This window comes from Galeopterus variegatus, unplaced genomic scaffold (assembly GCF_000696425.1).
Source record: "Galeopterus variegatus unplaced genomic scaffold, G_variegatus-3.0.2 Scaffold27014, whole genome shotgun sequence".
NCBI lineage: Eukaryota > Metazoa > Chordata > Mammalia > Dermoptera > Cynocephalidae > Galeopterus > Galeopterus variegatus.
The window spans coordinates 1-8,608 of NW_007753125.1; the positions used below are offsets into that span (position 1 = coordinate 1).

The 8,608-nt window shown below is 37.0% G+C and overlaps 1 protein-coding gene across 3 annotated transcripts; it reads left to right on the forward strand.

The window, feature by feature from the left end:
• Nucleotides 1-616: 616 nt before the first annotated feature.
• Nucleotides 617-7,244, forward strand: LOC103583717 (synaptotagmin-like protein 2). Of its 3 annotated transcripts, XM_008564958.1 has the most exons (4): nucleotides 617-711; nucleotides 2,698-2,751; nucleotides 3,972-4,019; nucleotides 7,118-7,244. In XM_008564958.1, exons 1-4 carry the CDS (start codon nucleotides 669-671, stop codon nucleotides 7,234-7,236), a joined length of 264 nt encoding a protein of 87 aa, XP_008563180.1. In that variant the 5' UTR covers nucleotides 617-668; the 3' UTR covers nucleotides 7,237-7,244. The 3 variants fall into 3 exon arrangements, 1 of the variants encoding a protein (XP_008563180.1); XR_549887.1 differs by lacking the exon at nucleotides 3,972-4,019 and having other exon boundaries at nucleotides 7,118-7,231; XR_549886.1 differs by lacking the exons at nucleotides 617-711; nucleotides 3,972-4,019 and having other exon boundaries at nucleotides 2,197-2,751.
• Nucleotides 7,245-8,608: the final 1,364 nt, after the last annotated feature.

Sequence of the window (8,608 nt, forward strand, 5' to 3'; positions counted from 1 at the left end):
CCCCCCCCCCCGCCCTCATACACACACACACTTTAAAATACCTTAGTAAAATAAAAAGTTAACTACCCTATGTTATTTCCCAACATTTTGTTGGAAATTTTACTAGATCATGAACCCCAGAAAGCCAACATCCATTAATCTGGAGAACCTACCCGTCTTTGTACTCAATTATACACAGATGTTAAACATCTGAATTCTGTCTTCCATAGTTTTCAGCTAATTTTTTTAATGCTCCTAAAATAATTTTGTGGCTGTTTTCAAAAGCAAGAATGTTAAGTAGGAAGATTTGACATTTGGCATAGAAGAAATCATGTGCCTAAAATAGAGGTGTAAACAACTAAGAGATCATATTTCTATTAATGTGTTAGTCTTGTTTCTATATAGTTTATGTTTGCAAATATTTCTTGATCAGAAAAACTATTTTTTAAAGGGTATATTAATAGTGGGGAAATTTTATTTTCTTCTGTGAAGTGCTTCTTAGTGTAAAAGTAAGGAGGCTTATGGCATAAATGTCTCTTTTCAACCTACATTTCGATATCCATTGGTTATTAAGAGGGGTTTTTTTGTGTGTGTGTGTATTGTGCAGCATTCATCGGTTTTGTCTTATGACAGGTTCAGAAGAACTCAGTCCTGTTTTGAAAACTTTGGAAAGGAGTGCTGCTAGGCAAATGCCTTCCAAAAGTCTAGAAGACATTTCATCAGATTCATCAAGTGAGAATAAAGTTTGCCCCACTGTTTATGTCCTGTCTAAGCTTTAAAATGCTTATGTGCTCTTCTGTGGCCTCACTGCCTGCTGTTGTGCACTGAAACCCCAAATGGGGGTTAACAGATGAGAATAATCTTTCCCAAGTGCGCTGAAGAGGCTTGCCCTAAAGTGGCTGGAACTTTGCTTTTAAAATTAAGCACGAGGTTTGGTTACTAGAACACTAAGTTTCTCTAAATCAAAGAATCCTAGTTTGAGTGTTTACTCAAGTACAATGAGTTTTAACAGATTGTGGTAACAAGTAGTACCAGTGGAACTAGTAGCAATAGCTAACATTTATTGAGTATCATATGCCAAAACTTGGTTACGAGCTTTACATGTCTTATCTCATTTAGCCAGCACAAACAACCCTGTGAGAGATGAATTGTTATCCCCATTTTACAGATGAGGAAAATGAGGCTCAGAGAGGTAAAATAACTTGCACATAGCAGACCTTGGACTCAAAATTAAAAGACTACTGTCAAGAGCGTTAATGAAATGGACATGTTATGTATGAGGCGGTTGGCTGTCTGATGAATTTCACATGATATGATGGAGTTTAATTAGTCCCTGGCTTCAAGGACATTCCTTTCTTTTTTATCTCTTCTTTTCTGTTCACACATTTCTTTTGGATACTGGAACTATAAGCCCAAAGGCTACCTTACCTGCAACACTTTAGGGGCACCATTCCTCACTGATTGCTTCTTTAATTGGTGAAGAATTTCTTGAGTACTAACAGAAAACAATGTATATTGAGACTTTGGGTCAGACAAACGGACTTAGAAACCATGACTTCTCGGGGTTTTGTTTTTACTGTTTTTAAGCTAAGATGCATCCCCTTGCATGAGAAAAATTAAGTGAAAGTTAACCCCTGCCAAACTCATATAATTGATAATTGACCATTGTCATGTTTAGGATATTTTTTATGCATCTCAATTTGATACTAAAAAGTCAGAGGTTAAAAAGGAAAAGAAAAAAGAAAGCCACTTTATCAACCAATTCCTAAAATTCAGGAATTCCCAGAGCTCTAAAGACAGTATTTCTGATTTGGAATGCAGTCCTAGTCCTAACCCTCTCAAGGATCTTGGAGTCTGAGGATTGGAAGGGACCTTGAAGGTCACCCATTTCAACCTCCCCTCAATGCAGAAATTCCCTCTAAAGCCTTTTCAACAGGTGGCCAGCCCCACATCCGCCTGAATGCTTTCAGAGAAGGCGAGTCCAGTCTTTTGTTGGACAGCACTGATTGTTCTTCCTTATGTTGGGGTTGGGCCCTGAGGGAAAAAAACACTCGACAACAATTGTCCGGTTTAGCAAACCTCTTGCCTGTAAAGCATGAGGCTATTTCCATGGTGCAGCCTTAAACTACTCAGGAATGTATAGGGTTAAAAAAAAAATCACCATCAGCTGACGGGTATTCCTGCACGCTCCCTTCCAAATACCGATACCCACTCTCACAGTAGCCTGCCAAGATTCCACTTAGCAGCTGGTCCCCAGTTAGATCTCTTCAGTTGACTTCCCAAGCAAGCCTCCCAGAGGCATATGCAAACGATGATGCACACACACAAATATTTGTTAATGACCATGGGTTTGGGAAGGTGTTAGTCATGGCTAGCATCTTACCCTTTTCAGAAGAATAGAGAGGCTGTTGCAGCCCCGTGCTTTCTCCTGCTGCCAGGCGATCGCTTGCTCTGAGCTAACCCTCTAACCCTTGGGAGTCAGTGTGCAGCAGTGTGCTGATGTGAGCTGCATCGGGACTGAAATGGGAGCTCCGGCTGTGGCACTGGCTCAAGTAGCTAATCTAAAGAGAAAGTATTTGGGGGAAGACATCTTGGTTGCACCTCTCACTGCATCTTGACTAATTGCTTCCAACTCCGGGGGCTTCCAGGGACAATCTCATTGTTCTTTTCTCTCCAAGGGTCAGCCATGTTAACCATTTGTTAATTTCTCCTGAACAGATCAAGCAAAAGTAAATAATCTGCCAGAAGAATTAGTACGTAGTGCTGAAGATGGTAAATATCTTTATGTATTTGCATGTCTGTCTGTGTGTTAAGTTCTGGGGTGATTTGGGCAGTCACTGGGACGCAGCTGTTGGATAAATAGAAGAACGTCATTTACCACTATGTGGTGAATAGTGCCTATGTTATCATAAAATGGTTCTTACTTGGTGCATTTAATACTGTTTGTATTCTTAAGGCTTCTGCTGGTGATACTGTTGTGAGGATCTCATCAGAGACCCTTGGGAAGCAAGGGTTTCTATAAATAGGAAATTGTATTTCTGTGGGTATGAGCTGATTTTTGCGACTCTGACTTGCAGAACTCCTTGTGAAGGCAGAGAGAGTGAAGTGGGTTCCTGGGATAAGTTACTCCTGTGTTTGAATCTCAAGTCTCAGCATTTAGATCTCTCTGGGCACGTGTGATAAAGCCTTAAGTTCAAAGGAAAGGGTCCCAGAACAAGGGTGGGGGGAATCCTGCCTCTGCCTATATAAATAACTAAATATAGACTGAGGGTGAAATTAATTGATTCTGAATGTTAAGGAGCCAGAAAATCTTGAAGCTTGACAATGGATTAGGTATTACTTGGTTCTGTTATAAAATGAACAGGGTAATAGTGCCTTGGTGGGAGGAGGGATGGAAATGAGTCTGATTTTTATAGTTCAGAATTTATGCAAATTTATATTTGTTAAATTTTTTGCTAAATTGCCTTTATTGTAATCATAAAAAGGTATACTCTCTGAGCTTTCCCATGTAAAATGCAGCAATAGAGCTCCTCTAAGGTCATGCCTTACTTTTATGTAATAGTTTTTGTCTTTCTCATTTTGTATGTACAACAATCTCATTGAAGTAGGTGCGACAGGGATTTTTATCTTCATTTTGCAGATAGAAAAGTCACCTAATTTCTCTGAGCTTTTCTTAGTCTGTTAGCTGGAGGGCAGGAATAGAATCTCAGCTTCATTACTCCTACTCCAGGGATCCTTTTCATTTTTCATACTGTGTTTTAGTGAATTAAAGAAAAGATGCTACATATCTCCTATGCTGGATCTTAGATTTTTGGCTGACCTCAAAGAGGCTAATGAAGAGTTATACTGGGGAATGGGTGAAAGCAAGCAGAAAACCTGTTAGGTGTATTGTGCAGTCTCAGTTGTGAAACTGACATTTGAGCTTTACTTTCATGTTTCTTTAATCCTTCTGGTAAAATGGTATTTATTCTCAATGTTGCTCTTCTGAGTAGATCAAAAAGCAGATCAGGAACCAGATACAAATGAATGCATACCAGGAAGTGAGTAGTAGGATCTTTTTTTACAAATGCCTAAATGTTCCACGCTATGTGGCGTTAAATATACTGAAATAACTAACCCCATTAATAATGCAGCACTTATTATGGGTACTAAACTCCTGCAGCTTGCAAAACTATTTCATTCTGTTAAGGGTTTTATTAAAAATATTTGACTACTGTTTGTGTTGAAAGAATAATTTGTGGTTCCACTGAGAGTTATATATTTTAATATATATACATGTTATTGCTGAGTGTTATTGTACTTTTGTCAGTCTCTCTGCTCTTTGAGTCTGCTTAAAATCAAATTGGCACCTTCTAATTTCATTTGGCTTTTAAGTTGCAGTATAGTCTTAAGAATAGGATCTCTTGTGCCTTCTAGACGATTGTAGACGTGAAGCAATTTATAACTTATTTGGATCTAAGAAAGAACTGTATTTTGACAGTCTGTAGAATGGTTGTATGTGCCTCTATAGATAACTATAAATGCAAATTTTATTACGTCCAGAGTTTAAACTCTGAGGTTTAAAACTGGACTCAAATAGTATGTATTCAATGTATAAAGCAAGTGAACATCTGGATCTAAAAAATAAATGTGTACTTGTGGTGACTAATTAACGTCGACCACCAAGCAAAGATAATGTTCGTTTACTCTTTTCTATTAAATCTTAAGATAACTCTACTTAGCTATGACTACTGTCTTAAGGACAAATAATCCATTAAAAGTGTGCTATGGGGCTAGCAAAGTATGCAGATGTGTATGTTTGACTTAGCTGCCCAGTTTCAGTCAGTTTTATCAACCTGGGCACAGAAGACAGGAAAATGATAATACATATGCCTGCCCTCGGGTCCACAATATTTTTCCTTTTTTTTTCCTGGGGGAGCAGCTGGCTGGTTGAGGAGTCCACAATATTTTTAATAATAATTTTCCAGCTGTCTTTGGATGTGCTAATAGGCCTTAATGAGGAAGGAAGCTAAATAAAGGAGCCATGAGATAGAGAAACAATGTGCTGATGCTAGAAGTCAGTAACATCTAGTGTGAAATATGAAACTTTGCTCATGAGGTTCTCCTGACAGCAGTGAAGGTGCTGAGCTTTGGCACATGACTTGACAAATTCTTAAGAACTGCCTAGGAAAGAAGACAGTCCAGGCTCTGGCCCTTGTGAGTATGTGCTCTCTGTCTGGCTGCTGCAGAGGAAACAAGACTTCTGTCCTTAAGCGGTGCTGGGTAAAGAGACTTTTTCAGTTGCTTTTGAGCTGGTATATACTTAAGTTGGGGCATCTTATTTTATCTTGCTGTGTTTTGTTCAACATTTAACCTGAGGAGTGAAAGCAAAACATACATAGACATATATGCTTATGTATCTTTATCTTCATCCATGATCTCTTAATTGGCTTAGTATTGGTCAAGGCAAAAAGGCTAATCATTTACTGATCTCTGAGTAATTTAATTTTTCCATTTTTAGTGATATTTTCAAAAAAACTCTTCGTGCCCTTTCACTAGTAAAGAGTATATTATTACCACAAGACAAAATCAAATACAGGATCAAAACATAAATAACTAAAGCCAAAAATGTAAAATTCACTACATTTGAGTAGTGGGTAAATGGAATTTGACCCACATACCATCATCCAACAAATCTACTTTCAAAATAATAGGTAGCAATGTTATAACAAAAAGATTTTTGCATTCTCATTGGGCAATACTATGGGACCTAGTCTTACACTGCTACCAATATAACACACCCCAATACACAATACATACACACACGCATGCACTCACACACACAATTGTTTAATGAGAAGTGATTAGAGTAGGTATTCTAGTGAGACACCATAAATCTATTTTGATGTACAATGAACTTTTGTGAGCCTAAGGCTGATGAGAACTGCTATGTGAACAAGCGTATATTTAGTATTTGTACCTCAATTTTCACTTTTCCTTTGTTAGGTTTCTTTTAACTAAAGATGAATTTAGCTAATGGTTAGGATTGAATTTGAGTCTTTCAAGTTATATATACAAATATAATTTGACATTTTATTTTCCTAATATCTCTTTTAATGATAAAGCCAATCCAATATGTTTGTATCATTTTCACACTATAAAGATTCTCTATCAGATAATATGTATTTGTTTAGAAAATACTTATATAGAGCCTACTATGTGCCTGGCAGTGTTCTAAGTGCCTTGAAAAATATTAACTCATTCATTGTAAGAGCTGAGGTTCACCATAAGAAAAGCTAAGACATTGTGATACTTAAAGAAGAAAATAATTTTCAAAATTGAGATATGAAAATTAGGATTAGAATTTATCCTGTAATTGTGCCTTCTACACATATCTTTACTATATCAGAAAAAAGGCATATTTAATAAGATAATAAGGCATATGTTATTAAATATGATTTCATAAGAATTAATTATATTAAATTCTTAGATTATCCTAACTTGAACCATTCAAAATTGGCCTTGGGATATTGAAAATTCTCTGAGTCAACAGGTTTCTAAATAATTTCTATTTTCAAAAAATAGTAAATTTTTAATTATACTCTTTCATAATTTTGAGTGATAAACACTATCAGAAAAGTAATCCCCATGATCATTAAGTAGACAAACCTGCTCTTAGACCCTCAGTAGCCAGGATACTTTTATTATCAAGTTGTGTGCAAAGATCCTTACTGTCCAGATGAAATAGTTTTTCAGCCTGCAGCATGTTTGTAATATATGTATCTTGAGGAGATGAACCAATAAATTATACACCTCATGGTTCAAAGCTCTGATGTCAACCAATAAGTTAAAACCAATTGACATTGACAGTATTCTTTAATATAATTCAAGTCTAGTTCCATTTCAGTAAAAACTAGTATTTTTAAAATTAATTTTTATTCTTTATTTGGTTCAACTCCTTGCTAGTTCTTTCTCTATATAATGTATAAAAACTGCATGTTACTTACCTCATGATCCTGTGCATGTGAACTACTGTGCCTTTGACCTTTTTACAAAAATGTATCTGTTCATAGAGGAGAGAAAAGTGTGTTTTCAACTTATGCCTAATGTTGTTTGACAATTCTAAGAATAACTTTGCAATGGAAATGCTGCTGTTTAGTTTCCACAGTGCCTTCACAACCTGATAATCAGTTTTCCCACCCCGACAAACTCAAAAGGATGAGCAAGTCTGTTCCAGCATTTCTCCAAGATGAGGCAAGTTTGTCTTTTGTACCTTGATAAAAATGGAGCCCGATAGGTGGATTTGCTATGCCAAGGTTTGTGAGTTTGTATTCCACTGCAGCAGAGACTAAAGAGGTCAGCAGGATTGATCCTTGCCTTCCAAGTCAGTAGAGGTGGTGGTGTTGATCCTGGAATGGGGCAAACTGCATCTCACTTCACTCAAACAGTAACTCTTTTTGGTCAGTGAAGTCAAATTGCATAGATTTGGGAATGTGGCTTTTGTTTCAAAGTAGGTACAAAATAAGAAATCCAGGCAGAAATATGTTGACATGAATAAACTACTCCTTTGTAATTTAGAGTAGAGTTGATTTGTGAAAGCTTACTCTAGGTAGCATGACTAGCTTGAAAGCATTTGTTAAAATAATAAAGTAAAAATGACACAGCAAACTTTAAGGAGTATCTACTGGGTGCCAAGCACTTTGTATATATTATCTCATTTAACCCTCTAACAACCCTGGGGGGTAGGCACCATCATTATCCCTAGATATTATAGGTGAGCAAACTGAAACTAAGAGAAATGAAGTAACCTCACATGGTTAGAAAGGATTGAATCAGCACTGGAGCCCAGATCCAACTGCCATGCTGTCTCAAGTATACCATATCGTCTTAAGGAAAAACATGACTATTATATACTATTCATTGAGTACCTAATATATGCCAGGCAGTTAATATTCATTCTGGATATCCAACTCTTACTAACTATACATGATAGGTACTATTTTCTCCATTTTGTAAAAGAATAAAAGTTACTGAACGCTTTTGAGAAGAAGAGTTCAGTAACTTTCCCCAAATCCAACAGCTACTAAAAAGTACTTCTAGGACTTTATCGTAGGTCCTTTGATTTAATTAAGATCCCGTGTTCTTGCAGTCCGTAGTTAAGAGCCTGAGTTTTGGAGTCAGACATTCCCAGTCCTGGCTGTGATACTAATTTTCTGTGTGATCATGGACAAATTCTTTAGCTTCCCTGAATCTGGTTTCCTAGCACCTACCACATTCAGTTGTGGAGAATCAGTGGATAATACTGGGAAAACACATAGCATAGTGCTTGGCACATAGTAAGTATCCAGTAAATGTTAGCTGCTACTATTTGTGGTTTTGGTACAATCTCTGATGGTGAAATAAAAGGCTTCATCCCCAAGCATTTGCTTAGTAGATGGAATGTGAGGAAAGTTCTGGGCAACACATAAATTACGTTCCTCCCCATTTTCCTGGACACCCTTCTGTCCATTCTTGGGCCTTAGATGAACTGTATCTGCAAATATTCAGCCCTTGCATATGTTTAAGGGCCTACATTATAGTTTTCTTTGCAAAGATCATTCCTTCTTTGGAACTAAATCATTAGGTGGGTGCCAATGGTAGGCACCCCATG

Coding starts and splice junctions, on each gene's coding strand:
- LOC103583717 (XM_008564958.1), top strand. CDS start 669: ATGCCTTCCAAAAGTCTAGAAGACATTTCATCAGATTCATCAA. Junction 712..2,697: donor CATTTCATCAGATTCATCAA/GTGAGAATAAAG, acceptor TCTCCTGAACAG/ATCAAGCAAAAGTAAATAAT. Junction 2,752..3,971: donor AGTACGTAGTGCTGAAGATG/GTAAATATCTTT, acceptor TCTTCTGAGTAG/ATCAAAAAGCAGATCAGGAA.